Source organism: Trichoplax adhaerens, genomic scaffold (assembly GCF_000150275.1).
Source record: "Trichoplax adhaerens TRIADscaffold_2 genomic scaffold, whole genome shotgun sequence".
Classification (NCBI taxonomy): Eukaryota; Metazoa; Placozoa; class Uniplacotomia; order Trichoplacea; family Trichoplacidae; genus Trichoplax; species Trichoplax adhaerens.
Window position 1 is genome coordinate 2546249 of NW_002060944.1, and position 20745 is coordinate 2566993.

Sequence of the window (20745 nt, forward strand, 5' to 3'; positions counted from 1 at the left end):
ACAAACTTAGAGTTATCAAATCATAAGTTTTTCTAACCTACTATTATAAAATCTTTTAATATCAAGCTAAAGATATTGCTGTTTATTGCTATATTTGTCTGAAATATTAGCCTCTGCGCATAAAAAGAAAATGTACCAGTATTTTAATTATTTGTCTATAAAATTATGATTTTTAAATCATTAAAGTTTAAATAGAAATGAATATTAGCAAAAGAGGATATAGCTAATTTCCGTTCATTTAGCAAAGAAAGACTACCAATAGGAGGGTTGCTACTTCGCCTTTATGCTAGATAACATACGCATAGGCTGCTTTGAACAGCATCATCTGATTGGCTAGTATCAAGTATCGCAAGTGTAACGTTATAAGATCAACTTACATTTACCAAGATTTGAAATTTAACTGATTATAAATTAGGGGATAAATGAAATCAATGAATTGAATGACTAATTTAATATCTTTAACGATAGTTTCTTACCTTGTAGTATACATTTCATAAAGTCATTATACACTGTACAGTAGCTATGGTATCGTAGGACAGGTGGGTGCTCTTTTTGATTAAAAATCGCCTTTATTCGGAATGTAATTAGATTATAGCCACAAATCGATTTCGTTTGCTGGGTGTAGAAATTGCGAGAGAGAGCTACGTACACAATGATTATTCCATATTGTTATTCAACCTACATGGGAACTATTGTTATGGCAGTATATCTTCCTCGTACGACTGGAAAAAAATAATAGTAGTTAATTGAGGAGTTCAATTACGGATAATAGCTTGCTATTTTCGTCATCTATTGTCAATAAACTTAATTTCTAATTAACATCAACTCAATTATGAGACAAGAGAAAATATTGTCTTGGTATAAAATTAAAAGCAGTCATAATAGCGCTAGATATAAAGAGGTAATATTGCCATGCAGGCAATGGCATAATAGATTCAGGAGGTGGAGACAAATCTATTCTCAATGCCCCTTTACAACAATACTTAGTAACAGCGTCTTGAGTAAAATAATGGATATGATGATGGCTATTCAATATTATTTTTTTACCCTTGTCGTCTTGTTTGATTCTCAAGTTGTTGTATTGATTCATTGATTGCTTACATAAGTTTCAGCATTTAAATTAAAATTAATTTTCCAATCAATCTATCTATGTAATAACTTCGCTTCAACTTTGTTCCTTTTATAAGTACTTTCATTTCAGTCTTTTATTTGTATTACTACGGTATTTCTTTCATCTTTACGGCAAAATTTCCATCACTACTGAGTTTCAATTTTTATGGCTGATATGGTTTATTATTAAAGATCTTTTAAAAATATTAGAATATTTTTGGCGCAGTAAACGTAAAAAATTGTAGTACCTAGTTTTATTCATATTTATTTAAGTGACGCTAAGTGAGAATAACAATTATGGGACAAACAAGATCCAAATCCATTACTAAATTATCTCCAGAAGTATTGGAAGAATTGGAGCAAACAACGCACTGTAAGTGGAAATAGAATTGCTCAAACGAGTAAAAATTAACCATATCACATTGTTAATCGTAGTACATTATTAGTAAAAGCCATTCTACCTTTTAATGGGTTTGTCGTGCTCCTTCATATCCTTCGGTATATGAAGATGAAGAATTACAACAAATCAATACTTAATTAAGAATAAGGCAAGTTCTCCGCGAGTGTGTTGACTTGTTAAATCCGTAACTTCATCTTCTAGTCTGATTGGAGTCGAAATGATTAAGCAATACCGAAAAATATGGATCATAGACCTTCTTTACTTTTATAAAATTATAAGAAATTTATTATATAAAATGTATATTTGCCCTATTTTTGCTTGCGTACTCTTTATTATAGCCAAATAGATATTTAGAACGGTAAAACAAAGGAAAGCAAAAAATTCTTATAGATATTTTTTTAAAGACTGATCACTGCTTTATTCTCATTTTATTGGGTTAAGATTGAAGAATTACAGTTGTGACCCTTCCTTTCGTCGTTAAGATTCCCAACTTCTAAAAGTGCTCCGTAGATTTAACCTTGAACATGATACTTTATAAAATATTATCAAATTTGAATATAATCTGTTCATTAGTCCAATCCAGTACGATTAATTTTTTATTTTAATTTATTGCGAAGGAATTGCTAGCGAAAATATGTTCCTATACGAGCAATAGAATTGCAACTATTTTTATGTAGTTAATTATCTTCCAACATTATCTAGTCAACTGTTGTACATTTCTGATCGTATTTGAAGAGTTCAGTTTTTCATGTTGGATTTTATAGAGTATACAAGAGTTTATAGTACTATTATTGCACCTATAATGATACAGCTTAATATCAGTTACCTAAAATTTCATCATTTTCTCTTATAATTTTAAGTATTGAAATTTGGATGGCTAATCCTGCAAATTATTTTAAAATTAAAAGTTATTTCTTGTTATTTTTATCATTATCGTAATAGTTTCCAAGAAAGAAATTACTCGATGGTAAGAATGTTATCCGATAAATTGTTGAAATGACAACTGGCTAAAACAATAAATTAAAAACATACTTTTGCCAATAGAATAAATTTCAATGTACATTATTATTACAAAATCAAATTTAATATTATTTAGGTCATATTATCAATAACGATGATGACTATACCTGACTTAGTTAACGTACGATTGAAATAGGAATAGAAAGTTCTTAAGAGATAATACCATCATCTTGTCCTAACTTTAGAATCAATCATAGAAATTTTGATTAACTACATCAATTTTAATGAATTTATTGCTACTAGTAATCGATCATGACTACGACAGGATAGGATAATTGATAGCCATTTTATTAGATGAACTATGTAGCAAATTTATGAACACTTGAAGATTTTTATGCTATAGACCTTGTTTATTTTGCTAAAGATAGTTGATATTTTTATTCAAGGTATAAAGATTTTATTAAAGACTGCCCTTCTGGACAACTGAAGCAAGATGTAAGTTTGAAAGATTTGTCGGGTTTATATACTGTTTTATATATATCCCTATCGTAGCTATTCTTAGGAAGGGGAGTAATATCTTGATAACATTGTAAAACTTAGAGTATATCGTAAACAGCAATATTTCCGTCAGTTATCTGTTCACGATACCGTATTTATAGTTGGTATCTACTGGCTATCAAATTAGTTGAACTTCTTTTTTACGTTATAGTCATAGTTCAATTTTCTACGAGTAGCATTGTTTTAGTTATTATTCCTTCCTGTCCGAGCTATCTAATGCTAATATTATACCACGTATAAATCTAAATTGCATAATACTGTACATCGTATATGTGGCCGTAATTTTCATTATCTAAATGTATTATTTTAGCTATAAGTATAACATTTTACGCTGAAACCAAGCCAGAAGATAAATATGTGTATGGTCCTTCTTAGTCGACACTTATTGATTTTAAAACATCTATTTGTCAATAGCACTCATTCCTATGCCCACAATTTATCCTTTTTGTCTATTTTGTGATGTTAATATTGCGTTTCATTAAATGTCCAAATTTTCAGCGTTTATTAATTAACAATATTAAGTGCTGTCCATACCAATCTGAAATATGCAGTATATGAAAGACAGAAGTATTAAAATTTCAATCGATTTCAAGTTTACTAGATCGTTTGCAACTTTCTCGTTACTATAAAATCTAAAATGATACACTTTAAACTATCAAAAGGTTAGTTTATTAGATTCAATTACAGATTGAAGTGCAGAATTGCAGGGGTTATTTGCGAAGCTGATAGAAAGGAATAAGTGGTAAAATTACAGCCTTATGCAAGAGCATTGGGAAGCCTTCTAAATTTCTTTACTAGAATGAAAGCTAAATGTGATTGAAATTATTTTGCAAAATACGATAATTGTTTATGTCTAGAGATCTAAAATTTTACGATTGTATGAATTTCTACAAGAAAAATGCAAATATAAGATTATACGATATTTACTACTAAAGTTGAGTGAGGAAAACAAAGTACAGTGGTTTAAACATTGACTTTATTACAAAGGCTTCAATGGAAATTCTTCCAACTTCGGTTATTGCAAATACTATCTTTTATACTTATATAAAACTGAATATAAAATTTTTACCTGAATAGATGGAGTAAAGTAGCTAGCTATACGCTTGAATATTGATAAATTATATTAATCTGCTTGTAATTACAGTAGCAAAAGACAGCGAAGCTTAGTCGATGCAGATAAATTGTAATATAATAATGCTCCACAGCAATGATAATCATGATTGACTAGATCATTCAATCATCTAACAAATGACATTTTCGAACTGAAAGTTATGATACGAGTTCTTACTTGATATATTAATTATACTACTATTTTGGTCATGATAATCTATTTAAACATTTCAAAAGATTTAAGAGGACAGTGCTTTAGCTTAGCATCGATTCTCATTGACTAAATTATCGTAAACACAATAGAAACTCGACAATTCTCAATTTTGAGAATTGAATTCTTGTGCGTTGATTGACGATACTTAGACCTTATTAATTTTTGCATGACAATTTCTACAAACTGATAATGCATAACAGAAATTTTATTAGGAATTTCAGTGACTTTACTATAAAACCAGAGAAAGTTTCTATTATTTATACGGTTCACACTTCTTGAATTTTATCTCTTACAGTAGTTAAGAAATGGAGTGAATTGGATGTAACGTTGAGAAAAACATTTACTTGTATTACTTAAATACCTTGCATCACTGCAATCATTGCTAAATACCATTACCTTTAATCATTACCTAGCAGCCATATAGCAAATAGAAGTATGACTAGATAGCACTTAAATTACTCTAAAAAGGTGTAATAGGATTAGTTTTTTCTCTTGTAGACCGGTTCGATTAAAATTTTAACCCATTGATTATTTCCTTAAAAATAATATTGGTGCTGGCAGTATACATGATTATATATACATACATTAACGTGCTGAGTGCACTTAGATTTGCTTTTATAATTATAATTAATGAACAGTCACTAAAACTAAGTTTTGCATTAACATTGATCGCATTAATTCATATTATGAATCATGATTTTTTGAAATTGTTTGTCATAACAGTAGAAATTACGTTTCTTGTGTGAAGAAAATGCGACATTGTAGATCTCTTTAGCGGCTGATATTATCGATTTCAATCCACTAAAAACTTAAGCAATACCCTCATATTTTCGTATCGCTTCGTGCTAAATTATAAATGTTTCATTATCATTCATTTTATTACGAATGCCACTACTATACTAAATAAGAGTTCAACACTCGGACAAATACAGTAGAATAATAGAGATAGCTCAGTATGAATAGCGAAATATAATAGAATAACTCTGATGTTGCAGTAGTAATTCAATTTCTCTACTAAAAATGTTTTATAATTAAATAAAGTAAAGAATAGAAATAGAACTGTCACATATCCGTAATCAATATATTATTAGTACGGAATTATAATTGAAAAGTTTTTTAATTGTTCCTTTTGGTTATTTACCAATTGGCTAATATCTGAATAGCGATAATTTAGTATCATAATAGTTTTTCCATCTCATCCTGAGGTAGAGAGACGCTCTATTTTCCAGTCCTAAGATAGGAACGACAGAGTAGATAGATTAGTTGGGTCGCTAGATGGTGTTTCTATAATCTCTTATTATATTTTCACATTGATTTATTGGCGTTATTTACAATAAATCTTTAGCCAAAATTTAATGATTACCTGCAAAGTAATGAAAATTAGAATGCAGCTATCTCTCAGTTGCATTAAACTATAGTAATTGAATGTTCATAATTCTACAAATACTATTTTATGGATAACAGTAGTTTAGTTTCGGTAATTAACAGCTATAATCGTATTAGATTATCTGTCATTATTTTGAACCTTAAGTAACTCATATCGACACTTATGGTCCATAATTTAATAAATGTACTTTAATTAGCATTAAAAACTGATACTTTTTGTGTTTTATGAAGATAATTCTAGACGTGTAAGTCATGACCAATCGATCGATATTTATCTATTTGAGCTTCATATACTTGCATGAGTGCATTTTAACTTTATTCTAAAACATTAGTACCATAACTCAAACTAGAAATAAACTTGTGGTCACACAGTCACAAGAAATTTTTTGTCATTTAAGAATCTAATCTGTATTACTACTGACACATTTCAATTTTACAAGATAATTTTAATTCATTTCCAATACATCCGATATTCGTTTTAGTATGCTTATGGAAGTCCATAAAATTAATTTAGTAACAACAATTAATGATTACTTTGTATGGTATCTACGATTTACAAGATATTTGTTGGATGAATTTTTACCGTTTTGTTTGCTATAGTTATTACTTTTTAAGTTACCATAAAGTCCATTATTGGATATGATACATCGGTATTACACAAGGGTTATCATTCTTAAAAAATTTTACCTGGTGGTGTTTCACTTTACTTTAAAATCACTTAATAACGTCGCTTTTATTAATCAATATTAGTAGCAGCATTAGCGGATTACTACATTCAACTCGCGTATGTTCATTTATTTACTATCAAAGAAAAGTTTTATTTTAATTTTCATCTTTTTTGTAAGAGAGTAGAAAAATTGCGTTTTTAATGTAATGTAATTATTGAAACCATCGATACACAGATAAAGTATGATAAGATCTAATGTACTGGTATATGAGACGCGCAAATTTTGTAGATTGACCGTAACTTGATATAGTACTGAAAATGATGCGTGTAAAATCAAAATTGATCGTTAATCTGGAAAATATTTTAGATAAATAAAGAAATTAATTAATATCAGCATCTTTATCTTTAAATCAATATATGAAAGTAATTATCAATATTCAAATATTTTTGAATTTAGTTAGAAAAAATATTTCTCTAAATGCTGTATTTTAGTTTTAAATTCGTTCGATCTGATAAGATAGAATTGTTGCGGTAAAATATATGCTTACGAAAGGAGATTGTTCTATTTTTCTATTCTGTTTAATAAGGAATTTCAACAAATATATGAACAGTTTTTTCCAAGCGGCGACGTTTCAAAATTTGCATCATTTGTCTTTAACGTTTTCGATACGGACAAGGTAAATTTTTGGCAGAGGTTACTAATGAATTGTTTGCTTGTAAATTTCGGTCGAGTATATAATAAATGACTCTATTAGTAAGCGGATTATCTTTTACTCCACATCCTAACTTAGGTCAATAAATTGCAGCTGACAAATAATTACCGATACTTGCTTACTTTTCCTCAATATAGAAATAGATTCAAACAATGATATACAAATTCGATGATTTTTGCATTGCAACATTTTTAAAAGTAAAAGCTAATAAGTCGAGAGAGAAATTGCTAGTAACTCTGACTGTGTTAAACTATCAGATACTTTGACGAAGCGTTGACTAGAGCATAACAAGAATGCGCCTATGTTAAAGCTTCATATCTGCTGATTAAACTATGGGCCATACCATCAAGTTAAAAACTTCATTGACCTTCAGTTTCACATTACTGAAACCAGATATAAACATTGCCACTACTAATTATTTAAAGGAATTTTAAAGTGGTACCATAGATTAGTTTAGGGTTTTAGTGCTCAGACTACAATTTGGCACATAAAATATATCAGTAGTAATATTTACATATCGTTTTAAAGTTATCAAACGAATATCTGCAGCATAATTTAATTTTGCGTTAAATAACTATGGATTTCAGTCTAATAATGCAGATAATAACAGAGTAATTTATATACTGGCATTAATGAATAATTATAAGTAATCTAATTCTTGTAAGAGCACAAACTTTAATTCTATTTAAATAATAAGCGATAGTTTGCTGTAACAGTGTTAAAATGCTGAGTCTCGTTTTGCTTCTTGGACCTGTATCATAAATCTGGGCAATAAATATTTGTTTACAAATTATTCTTGTAGAATCATTTTATTACTTTTGCCGAATTTTTAACCGCGTTATCGATAACATCACGCGGAACCGTCGATGAAAAATTAGATTGTAAGTAAATAGATATTTTTTTTCTTTTTTTATGATACTACTACAGAAATTACAGGAATCGTAATTTTTAAATCATCATGTAATATAATTTGGCAATACTATTATGTCACATACTATTCGGTTATAACTATGGAAGATTTCAGCACTTAAATACAGTAAAAAAGTTTGTAATGAAAACGTAAAATTGCAATCGTAATTTCTTGCTAAGAAATCAATCGTATCTGTACAATTTTTCGATAAATTTCCTCTCAAAGGGGCATTTTCCCTATATGATATTGATCATGATGGCTTTATAACAAGAGAAGAAATGACTGCTATTATTGACGCTATTTACTGTATGGTGGTGAGCAAATATAATTTAAGCTAATTTCATATGGTATAAGGGTGCATATTATACAAAAACGATGAATTGATTAATCACTGAAATTTTAAGGAGCGATTACTGTAAAAATAAAAATAAACGATGTCGTTAATTTTATCGCAAGTTTAAAATTGTAAGGCTTTATGTTTATGAGTAATAGTAGGCCCTCGCTCGTTATACTTTGCGCACTATACGATAGTATCTGTATAAGTATGTACTAGTATTTTTTACTTTACATCATATACTGTACAGTATAATTAATTAAAGCGTATATATATACAGTGTATGAATAGATAAATTTAGTTATTTTAAACGTGAAATAAGTCTATTCTAAGGCATCATGATGCGCTAAACGTTAAAAAGTGATTAAATTGTTATTTTCTTCGATGATTTTGCAGTTAATCAATTAGTAAATGTTACTCTTAATTAATTTACAGGGAAGTACAGACGAAATGCCTGCTGATGATAATACGCCCGAAAAGAGAGTTAATCGCATATTTTCGCAAATGGACAAGGTATAATTGCTGCTAGATAGTTATTTGTAATGATGAGTTTCTTTTACGTCACTTAGGCTTTAATGATTATAATTACTTTGGTAAGTTTTTAGTTAATATCTATAGTAGATTTACGCGCATTAATAGTAAGAGTTTTAATTTATATCTGATAATTGTTCTGATATCCAAATATGACAAAATAGTAGGTTTATAGATTGTTTTGATTAGATTTCAAATAATAATGTGCAATATATCATACATCCCATATACTTTACCTGATTTATATATTTGCCTAATTTATGTATAACATATAAGTTATAGCTTGCTTTAAGTTAATGAATACTGATTAGATTTTGCCTATTTTCTTATAATTTCTAAGGATACTAGTACTACATAAACTAATCAATTAAATTAATGAACACATAAATGAATTAGGATAATGATGGAAGAATTTCACGTGATGAATTTGCTACCGGTGCAAAGCAAGACTCTTGGGTGGTTAAGGTTTTATCGTTAGATAAAGATGATCAAGCGGATTGCGATTAATTGTAGTAGTCCAAGCAACAATTACTTTTGATATTATTTATACCACCTGTACAGGATATTGAACGCTGAATGATTAAAGTCTAATTGGAAAGTCCGCCACATAATTTACTTATATTACAGTATAGGTAGCAGCAAACTGACGAAGCCTAAATTAATTATAAGCGAACGCTGTTTAATGTCTATCCATAGATCACTTAGTAATTATTTGATATAGTCATATACTCGTACCTTATCTTAAATAATTGTCATACATTGAATTTCGTCAATCCAATATACAGTATACAAGATAAGCCATCATTCCTGTAGACGTTAAAAGAATTGCTTAACCCTTTTCCAAAAAATTATATGACTGTATCAGAAATCTGTGACCAAGAATTAATGTTGCTGTGCACGTGCTTCTATATGCCTTAATTTCAATATTTATTCATGTTATTGTGTGAGGATATTATAGCAATACTTACTGTGTTATTCTGAAATATTAAGCTATCGAGCTTAAGGTCAACTTTACCGCATATACGTACCAACATACTCGTACGTATTTAGCTATATGCGTACCCCTAATACATATCACTGTATTCGTTATTCAGTGAAATAAAATGAACCGGCTTTATTGCTTCAATAACCCAAAATTAATGAAAATTGGTTGAAGTGCTAGCAATTATAGCAATATTCGATGTATTAACAATATGGATGGATAAACATCCATAGTTTCTCTTTAAATCTGATAATACTTTTATAGCAATACAAAGGGAATCATAATATGACGTCACGAATCACTGCTTTCATAAAAGTTGAATACGATCATGAATAAGTTTTCAGACTTTATTGGAAAATGCTGATTTTATCTACTTTAATTAAGATATAAAAAGTATTGTTATCAAGTTACCGTATCATACTAAAATTTCTGTAGATCCTTCCATTATTTTACGTGGCTCCATGATTTAATCGTGCAGTAGTCTTTAAGGGAGATTGATAGAAGTGTAGAAGCAACCAAATAATTAAAATTACAATATTGTTTTTAACTGATCTTTAATAAGAATATCAAACCATTGTTATGGGATATTTGCATTGAGATTAATATCCTGTGGGAAAACCTTACTTTGATTAAGAAAAAGCACAGTAGTTTGAGATTTACTAGCAATTTTCCTTAAAAATATAGCAGTTATGATATGTACATATCCAGAAATGCTCAAAACAACTATACTAATATCATTGGGCATTGTGCTTTGCTAAGTTAAAAGGTAACGTAGTTCAATTTATATAGAAATCCAATACGGAACTAGTTCTCAATTACGGTTTATGATGCTAGTACTTAATTCGGGCACTATTCAGTAGTTGCGTTAGTAGTATATGAAAACAAATTTGACGAATTAGTATTAGTTTCTAGCATAGAGAGACCGCTAACATGGCATTTACTATACTAAAAAGGTATCACATACGTAATGTATCAACTGAATTATTGCCAAAAGTTCCTCCAATTCGATACTTCATTCCTAATATTAAAAACGTTTAGATAGATGTTAATTTGATACTTATTGAGCGCTGCTCTATGCTAGATACATAAATCAAGGAATTAAATGTTCAGTCTTGCAATAGATGGTTTAAATTATGATTTTACAATATATTAGAGCTGCTAGTTTATAGATTACCTGGAACATGACCAGTATAGTGTGGCATAATGCCAGAAGTTTTTGGAAAGATAACTCTCCCATCTCTAGCGCTTTTAATTTGCCTTGTTACTGTGATTGGTTTATGAGCCTCTGCGCTGCGCACTCGAGATTCGGTATGGAATTGCTTGGTTGCCACATGAGATGAAATCGGATATGATAGACCAATTATTTCCTTCTGACGAGGCACATAACCAGTATAGCCTGATTTATGGAATTTGTTGGGATCATCATCATCCATGTAACTAATTGGAACGGTTTTAGCGATAGACTTGCTAGTTAGCTTAATCGAGATTGCTTCGATGGAATTTTGTAATTCTTTCTCTTTCACTGCAGTTAGACGCAGCTTAGGATGACGTTTTTGATTAACTTGGCCTAATGTATAGTTGCTTCTCAGTGACTGCGTTTGTTCTATATCGAAATCTGCGATCGCACTATCGCAAGCAGTAGCATATCGTGCACCAAACTGTTTTTGTGACCTGGGCACAAATCCTAATACGAATAAAGTATGAACGATTACAGATTATTTTTACTTTTAACCGATAAATAAGATAACGGTCTTGTTGTGTTGATAAATTTCTAGCAACTATAACAAACCTGAATATCCTGGTATCATATGATGAACATATTTTTGATTGCCGAAGCTTTGTTGTCTAGAGTTCACTATCTTCATAGCCTTAATTTCTTGAGATGTGGTCCAGCCGGTTGCTGTTTTTGTTACTTCTTCATTTGGTAGAGTATTTGTCAAAACACCTTGCTGGGATCGGTTGATCTTTGGGCTGGTTAAAATTTCATGTGTTGAAGCTCCATATGTCCTGCCGATTTCATATTTAAATTGCGGACAGTAGCCACTATAACTGTTCAACAGTGATAGATCATATTATATTTATTAGAATATTGAAGTAATCGTTCCTATGTTTGAAAGCAATATTGGATAGTATAAAATTGTAACTTAATATTTTTAGTTGGACTCTTATTTGTGTTTATTGAGAACATATTTGAAGTCATAACGATGATAAAAGAGACTTTATAGTAGTTCACCGTATGTTGCTAGACAGCTGTGATATTGTCTAAAAATTGTAAATATCTAGTATTTTACTTTAATTAAAGGTTATGCTATCTTGGAATCGAGTAAGCATCAAACAGTACGGTATAACTGAGCCAAGACAAGTATAGCATTGAACGGTTAATACTAACTAAAATACGCCCAGAATACTTATCAAAGCTACTGATATAACATTTTCAATTTTAGTCAAGTTTTATTCCATAATTAGTTGATGTATACTATACTAACATAATGCAATTAAAAGATATCCACGTCGAAGGATACGTAGATCGATTAATTAGTTGCTTATATCTTGTGAATTACTATTCGTATTTATTTTTCATGAAATTTAAGATCGGAAAAGAAATACATTTGGAATGTTTTTTTTTATATAGTTAATTTGGTGATAATTCTAGACCGTAGTTGTTGTAAACGTGTCAGTAAAAATGTGCCGAACTGATTAAAATCTGATTACGATTTAATCAAGATCCACGTAAAGGACTCTCTTCAATTAAACTTTTTTTTTTCAGTTTACTCCTTAAAATGTCCTGTTGCCTTATATCACGATTAAGCAAATATCTAAGAATACTCTACACTTTTACTTCTAAATTAAAAATAAGATTAGCTTTTAAACTATTTCGTAAATGTTCATATTTACCCTGGGGTGTAGTAAGGTTCCGCGGTTGTTAGCTTTAATCTTCCCATGTTGAACTTGTGTTTCTTAGCGTTTTATTGGAAACTAGAATTTTATTCACAAATACATTCTCAACTTAGTTAAGCATTGAACGATGATGCACAGATAGTAAAATGAAAGTTTTGCCTATTAAAACACTATCTGTATCGATTACGACGATTCAGATTGTGGCGTCCGTTTCCATGGTAACTCGGGCAAGTGTACGTACTGTACAGTACATTGCTAAAGTGTGTTATACTGTACTGTACGGTACAATATAGTGCAGTACTGTACTAGACTGTAGCTCTAGTAATTGATGGCTAGACCAGCGAATTAGATATCTCTTGCTTTAAGTATATCACGGTATGGAGAATTTTTTTGGCTTTGCTGGCGTCTAGGGCCAGGCTACAGAGGTGGAAAGAAGACTAATAATGAATTACTCCTCTAAAGCAAACATTCATTGGCATTCGTAATAGCAGAAAAGCACACCAACAGTAGAAATAATCCTTGGTAGAACCGTAGGTATTTTTAGCTCTTCTTACAATCAACTCTGACTCTGCTCACTTACATTATCTGATTTCTTAGACCCGTTTACTCACTCTACAGTCTACAGTATTCGCACCGTCATACTGTACTGTACTGTACACTGTACAGTACTGTACTGTATAACATTAATTCAAAATATTACAGAACAGTACTGTACTGTACTGTATATTATCAATAACGCTGATCCGTGGTACAGAAACAGTACACTCATTAACTTGAATACAAAAAGAGAGACCTACAGTACTGTACAATGCCTACAATACAACATACTGTAGAGTACAGTGTATATACTGTACTATCTCCCTCTACTGTACCTCTATACTGTACAGTGTACTGTACTGTAACTACAGTACAATACTCTATACGATACACTGTACACTATACTGTACAGTACTGTACAGTACCGTAATGTACGGTACTGTAATCACTCTTAAATAATATCTTCTTCAATAATGCAATGTCGAGATTCACCACCTCAAGGAAAATTTTCAATTAGCTACAAGTGCTTCAACCTAATGACAGCATATGGGAGCCGAAAATAGCATTTTAGATTCTTATAAACTATCAAAACCATTGATCAAGCAAAAAAATAACGGTCAGCCATGGACAATTCGACCTGCACTGAATGATAAAGGCATCAAAGTTGCCGTATTTACACACGATCTTTCACTTGGATCCAGCAAGCCGCAAAACGGAATAGAAAATGCTACTAAGGTATTATATAGGTTTAAAGCAAATTGACACTAATTCCGAATAACTTCGATCATATTGATTGACAACATTTTCTTCATTCAATTAAATATACCAGTAATTACAGGTTTATAAGTAATTGACGTGAATCGTATATGCGTTGTTTCAACATGGTTCTCGGTTTTGTAATTCTCACCATCTCAGGATCTTATTTAGTAGTAGGAGAGCAAAAAACTAAGAACCTTGCTGTAACTTTGAGTTCGTCCATAATAAAGGCATGCTTAGATTGATTGCTTGCTGATTTGTTCTACAAGTTGATATGATGACTAATAAACGTGTGATCATGCACTATTGAAGTTGTATTTGCTGTCAGAGGCCTGAAGCTGTATAGCAAATTGATTGCGTGCTACATCATTGATCTCTTTCTTTTGTCATGATTGCTAACATTAAATTTAAAATTTATTACAAGACATTTCGCTATCATTCTTTTAGCAGGGATTTCTCCATAAAAAATCCATTTTATATGGACTTTTTCATCGTGAAACCCCTGCTTTTAGTAGTCCCTGTCTGTACTGTACTCATTAGACAGAGTTTGTACTATTGATTGTACTGATTGGACAGTGTCATTTATGATGAATGATTGGATTGATTTCGCGACAATTCTAAATATTGCAAGTCGTATGCTAACCGATACTTCATTTGTTAGCAACTTAAGCTGCTGCGCCATCCATTCATCCTAAAATATTATGAATCCTATGCCAGCCAAACCGAAATAGCCTTAGTTACAGAATATGTTAAGCCGTTAGAACTAGTCGTTGACGAATTTGAGCCCGATGAAATTATTGTAGGACTATATGAAATCGTGCAAGCCTTGTCTTTCCTTCACGATCGAGTAAACTAATCTTCATTTTTACTATATTTGCTTATCAAAAAAATTGATGTTAAGTGTTTGTTGCACCTTCCCTTTAAATTATTATATGTATGTACATGTAGGGTCTTACAGCACATAATAATATCGCAAAGTCGGCAATATACGTTAGTCAAAGTGATGGATGTTGGAAACTTGGAGGGATGGAATATACGCGATCGTATCGTAACATTAACGCTGAGGTGAGATACTGTATTTAAGGGTCTTTCAAATGATGCTGCTAATCTAGAAGGTCAAACATAAAGTACCCATTTTTTATTCATCCAGTGTGTTATACGTCACTAATTCATATTGCACTGTAGTGATACATTAAAATGAGCCTGCTAAAATAGTACACTTCTTTCAATTTGTATATATATTTATATAGTTCTTACGCCAGACAACAAAATACCGTTGCTCAGATGCGATATCACCTGAAGAAAAGGTAATACAGACAAATGTAGGATTTAGTATGCTATTTCGTAACATTTGCAGTCGTACGCAAATTAGCATGGTTATTTCACACATTATGTGGGCCTAATAATGTAATTTCTTTTGATAGTCTGGTAAGTTTGATCCACCACTCTCTTCCAGCCAAAGTCGTGATGTTTACGCGTTTGGTAGGCTAGTCATGTCATTAAAAGAGAAATTTGAAATTGAGAATGGTACGTAATAGCGTATAATTGAAATACATAACAGTTGCTTGAATTCAAATCGATGTATGGCATACACTGTTCTATTTATCTAGATAATGTATATTTCGACAAAAATTCTTTTCAGATGAAGTAGTACAACGGTTTACGAACCGGATATCTGAGCAATGTTTAATCGACGATCCTAAGGTTAAATGAAAATTATAATTTTCTACAGTTGACTTATCAAACTTGGAATGAATTAGTTGTTACTAAAATGTCTGTACAATGTATAGTTGCGATCGAAATTTGGTCAATTGATGAAAGAAGAAATATTTACGTTAGTATTCAATGTCTGAGATCATTTCTAGTCCACTGTTGTAATTTTGTTGTTGCTTCTTCTATTTGCTCTTATAGGGAAAATGATTTATTAGATCTTGTTACTTTCTTAAATAATATAACACTTAAATCGAATATCGAGAAACAGGAATTCTTTAGGTACTAATTACCTTCATATATCAGCAGAGTGATTACTTATGTAATAGTACAGTTGTATTTATGCAATTAAATTTTATTTCCAGATACTTAGCTAAGCGATTGCGACGTTACCGTTCCGCAACCATCGTACGAAGGTTACTGAAAATGTTATTGTCAAGATTTGCCTTAGCGGAACCGTTTGCTTCGGTTCATTTTTTTCCCCACTTGTTTGCGCCTCGCGAAAGTAGGATAGAATTTGTGATTAGAAAAGTACATCGTCAATTTAAATTTTTAAAATAACTATTACTTTGCTTAGATCACAATCATAGCAAAGATTTTATTGACGGAAAAATTAATCCGATCATAACTATGGATTTATTTAAGTAATGCTATTATTTGTGAATAGATGGTGGCTAAGAATCATGTTTCTATCAGCTGAAAGTTGTATTTCCGATATTTATATTACAGGGAAGAAGTAATTCCGATCATTGTCAAATTATTTAAAGTTAGGCATAAGCACGTCCGGCTATTAATTTTAGATCGTTTTAATACTTACATCAACTATTTTAACAAACAACAATTACAAAAGGAAGTTCTTCCCAAGGTTGCTCATTTTCTGCCATAAAATATTAGTAACTATAAAATCTGAATTGTGATGTTCTATTCGTGCTCAGATTCTTCAGGGTTTAAGAGATATAGATAATGAAATCGTTGCAGCTACATTTAGGGCTATGGCTGACTGTGTCCTTGTGCTTGGAGCTGAAAATGTGGTTGGAACCGCCGACCGAAGAACTATCTTTAAAGAAGGTCAACCTGATGTAAGTATAGTTGACCAGTTATGGATAGGTGATATCTTCTTGGCATGAGAAATGCTTACTATTGTTTTATCCAGTTTCAGAAGCCGTTGGATAGGCCACTAGCACGTAAATATAAGATTGTTGTTAAATGTTGTAAATGAATGTTTATGCTGCTGTAAACAAATGTAATTTTTGTCTTGTTGGTAGTATACATAATTTGTATGTTTCTATGGTATTGAATTAGTTTCACCTCAGGAGAGTTTTTCGTCATATGAAGTTTCTCCAAGCACAAACTATCATATCATTCAAAAGATGATCGATAATGCCAGTATAACAAGTGACGATACTCATGACGATCCAGTGGAAATTATGGAACGTTCAAGCACTAAAAATGTATTTGATACAAAATTAAATTATGAGAAATCGATGGGAGACAAAACTAATAGCAATATAAGGGGTGATTCTCCTGAAATGAAAAAGAAACTTGACAGAGAACGACGACGTGAAGAGAATCGTAAACGTAATGAAGAAAAAAAAAGGCAACGTGATTTGTTAAAATCTGGGAAAAAAACAGGTATAAGTGCTGTTGTTATGGTTATAGAGGAACCTTTTATTTTGTAGGCAGCTTCTTATTTTACAATCTTTCGTTAGATCTATTGCTGAAGTGTAATTACTCGATTTAGGTATGGAAATAACGGGAATGGAGCACGCTGCTTCAGTTGCAGGCGAAGATGATCACTTACCACTTGAGACACCACAGAAAATCGTAAACGATATTCATAACACCACTATTGATCAAAAAGTGGACGTTATTTCCGAGTCAGCATCGATTAATGAGAATGATGGAAATAGACATGTTGAGGAGGATGCGTGGTCAAACGACAATTGGGAGTATTTTGGAAAGCCTAATGAGACTGATGAATGTAGCACCACCTCTTCACCCGAGACAACTACTATGCCTGAATCGAATGAAGATTATCTTAAAAAAGTGAAAACTCTACAAACTGAGAAATCGTCCTTGAACGATAACATGGCAGAAGTTCGTAAAAACTTGTCTGATAGCGTGACACTATCTGGCAATGGAGTGGACAATAACAGTAGTCGATTTTCTACAATGCCTAACAAAGATATTTTATTGCCTAATGAAATTAAGGCAACTGAAAGTAGAACTTCAATATCCTCAATATCGGAAGCGGTTCATGACTCTGCAGCTGGTTCTACTACTGGTAGTGTTAAGACTGAGCTAGTAGAGCCCAGAAATAATCAGGCTGAAAATGGTTGGCAAACTTGGAACGCATCCCAGCCATCATCCCCTACGCTATCGACTTCCAGTTCAAATACATCTAAGAACACGCCTTCGTTAAAAAAGTTGAAAAAAACAAATAAGGTGGAGACATTGGGCCATGAATTTGATATTCAAATAAAATCTGTAGATCCTACAGAAGAGATAGATTTTTTTGCAGACATGCTGCCTGTGTATACTGCTCCAGAAAAAAGTGTCGAAATCAAAAGTAGACATAAACAGAGCTCAAAATCCGATAGCAAATCTTTATTTTCGATTCGGGATAGCACAAATGATAGCGGCATGGTTAGTGGATGATTGTTTGACTAACACATGTACTTACATTGTTCTAAATTTCCAGTTTCAATTCTAAATACGTTATCTGAGGCATTAAAAGTTTTAACATTTTATGGCAGGGTACGTCTGGTTGGGATGATGAATGGGAAGACAGTGCAGCAAAGATTTGCGAGGACTCAACGCAGGCATAAATCTTTCATTATATAAATTTATAAATTTGTTACATGAATTGGATAATGTATCGTTAGTAACGCTTCTATATGTATTCAGTACTGACAGTAGCTGATTTCAATAGTGCTGATTTTATTCTGTCTTATTCACTAGTTACAAGTGCCCTTAGCACTGGTGTAAAGAATTGCTATAAAATGCGCATATACGAGTAAACATGATGCTAACAATCTTAAAGATAATTGCATTCACCGATGCGCGTTTTAAATTTTTGTCAGCTTTGTACTTGACTATTTTACTATTTGCTAGCTTATGATCATTTTCATTTTATTATCAATTTTAATCAGGTACAACTAGCGAGTCTATGATAACACTTCGTCTACTGTACGTACAGTATAGGTATTAATGAAATGGGCCAGCGTTACTATATTGACTGACACAATATTTGATTGTATCTTACTACAATATTTATTTCACGTCGCATCTAAAGTTATTTTTCTAACCCCTAAGCTACTACTTGTTTCCTACTTAAGAAGCTGCATTAGTGGATGTATAAAACATGTTGCTAGAATACATTTCTAACTAAAGACCCGATGTTTCATTAGAAGTTTTATATTCCTAGAATTACAAGTAATTTTAAGTTAGAAATTTATTTTACTTTAAACTTCTGATTCATTGAGGTGCGTTAATTTCGTAAGCCAAATTTAAGCCTATTAGTTGATGATTTTTTTGCTTGAAATCTTCTATTACTATTGTTACTTTGATCAATTGAGGTAAAATGATCATTATACCAAAATATTCTACAGCAAGTCAATACGTTAAATTGCTCTGTACAGGATGATCGTTTTAACTATTTCTATTACTATATACGTATATGTGTACGCGTATATGCATTGCAAAAGGTAAATGAAAAAGATTAAAATAATGTAAAATTTATTGGTTGCACATGGTCAACTACATTTTTCTGCAACAATAATTTTAAAATTATTAATTACAGTTCATAAAATATAAGGACATAGCTTTTGCGGAATAAAATCATTGCTCTTTCGAGCAATTGCACAAAATTGTAACATTATAATGGAATAAGAATTTGTATGATGTATAGAAGGATGTAATAAACGATGAAGAAAGCTCATTCGGACTTTGTAAATAAACTGATGTTAACATCAAAGTTATTTTTCCAGGGATCACAATTTTTGTTAACGTGTGTCGGGACGGGACTACTGCATATTCCGTTTTGAACAATTAAGGGTTTGATATAAGTCATGACGTAATAACTACTACGTTGTTTGAGTATTCGGTTTAAATTTTAATCAAATACAAGGCTGTTTCTTAAGAAAAGATTTTAAGATAGAAGATAAGTAATGTACAAAAAAAGTTCTTGAAGAATCCATATCAATTTCGATACCAAGACTGGGGTGACGGTGAAGCCTTTCTTAAAGCAGCAATTCGACTTCGATGATGCTCTAGTTGGTTTCTAAGCGTATTAATGCTAAAAGAGTTACTACGAGATAGCGATTGCTCTGCTACATCTGAAGACTGAACATCACTTTCTAGCATGCTATCAGGATTTGTTAATGATCGACTTCTACTTTCGTCAATCATTACATCGGAGTCGAGATCGTCATCATGACGACTAGTCATGATTAATTCAGGTACTTGGGCTTTTGTAGTTAAGGAACAGCTATCGATAGCATTACCAAGTTGTTGTCCAATTACCTCAGCATTTGATTTGTTATCATCACTATTTTTTTGAATATTAGTGCCGAAACTATTACTTGAATTATAGCTTATTATTGGGGCTTCATTATCATCACGATAACTTAATTGTTGTATATCAGGAGGGATTCCGTCTTGTCGTTCAATGTTGTCGCTGATGGTATTGCCATCCTATTTATAGGATAGTTAAGCCGTTGAGATTGATCTTTAGCTCGATTACTTAGTGCTCCGTAAACAATCGTAGATGGAGTATTAACTCCTACCTTATCAACGTCATTGTTGGAACTTCTACCGTGAATAGCGTACCGATTCATGTCTTCCTCTCCTTCTTGTTGCGGCTGAAATTTGTCACGATCAATATTTCCTTCATCATCTTCAACTAAGGAGTAATTAGGCTGCTGTTGGTACACATTGCTGGTTGGTGTTGTATAACTTTGATCTATTG

At 31.5% G+C, this 20745-nt stretch overlaps 3 protein-coding genes across 3 annotated transcripts; 2 read left to right on the plus strand and 1 right to left on the minus strand.

The window, feature by feature from the left end:
- Positions 1-1407: 1407 nt before the first annotated feature.
- On the plus strand, positions 1408-9400 carry TRIADDRAFT_20811 (uncharacterized protein; the record flags this gene model as incomplete). The annotated part of the gene is made up of 8 exons (XM_002109242.1): positions 1408-1483; positions 2453-2477; positions 2917-2965; positions 6993-7082; positions 7921-7999; positions 8254-8342; positions 8798-8875; positions 9290-9400. The coding sequence occupies 8 exons, from the start codon at positions 1408-1410 to the stop codon at positions 9398-9400; spliced, it is 597 nt and encodes a 198-aa protein (XP_002109278.1).
- A 629-nt stretch (positions 9401-10029) lies between these two features.
- On the minus strand, positions 10030-12817 carry TRIADDRAFT_53148 (uncharacterized protein; the record flags this gene model as incomplete). Its single annotated transcript, XM_002109811.1, has 5 exons — positions 10030-10130; positions 10840-10893; positions 11050-11559; positions 11665-11924; positions 12771-12817. 5 exons carry the CDS (start codon positions 12815-12817, stop codon positions 10030-10032), a joined length of 972 nt encoding a protein of 323 aa, XP_002109847.1.
- A 1039-nt stretch (positions 12818-13856) lies between these two features.
- On the plus strand, positions 13857-18604 carry TRIADDRAFT_53149 (uncharacterized protein; the record flags this gene model as incomplete). The annotated part of the gene is made up of 13 exons (XM_002109243.1): positions 13857-14045; positions 15015-15131; positions 15317-15373; positions 15491-15593; positions 15709-15770; positions 15857-15900; positions 15978-16058; positions 16142-16192; positions 16506-16641; positions 16712-16883; positions 17079-17408; positions 17518-18422; positions 18533-18604. 13 exons carry the CDS (start codon positions 13857-13859, stop codon positions 18602-18604), a joined length of 2319 nt encoding a protein of 772 aa, XP_002109279.1.
- Between the last annotated feature and the right edge of the window lie 2141 nt (positions 18605-20745).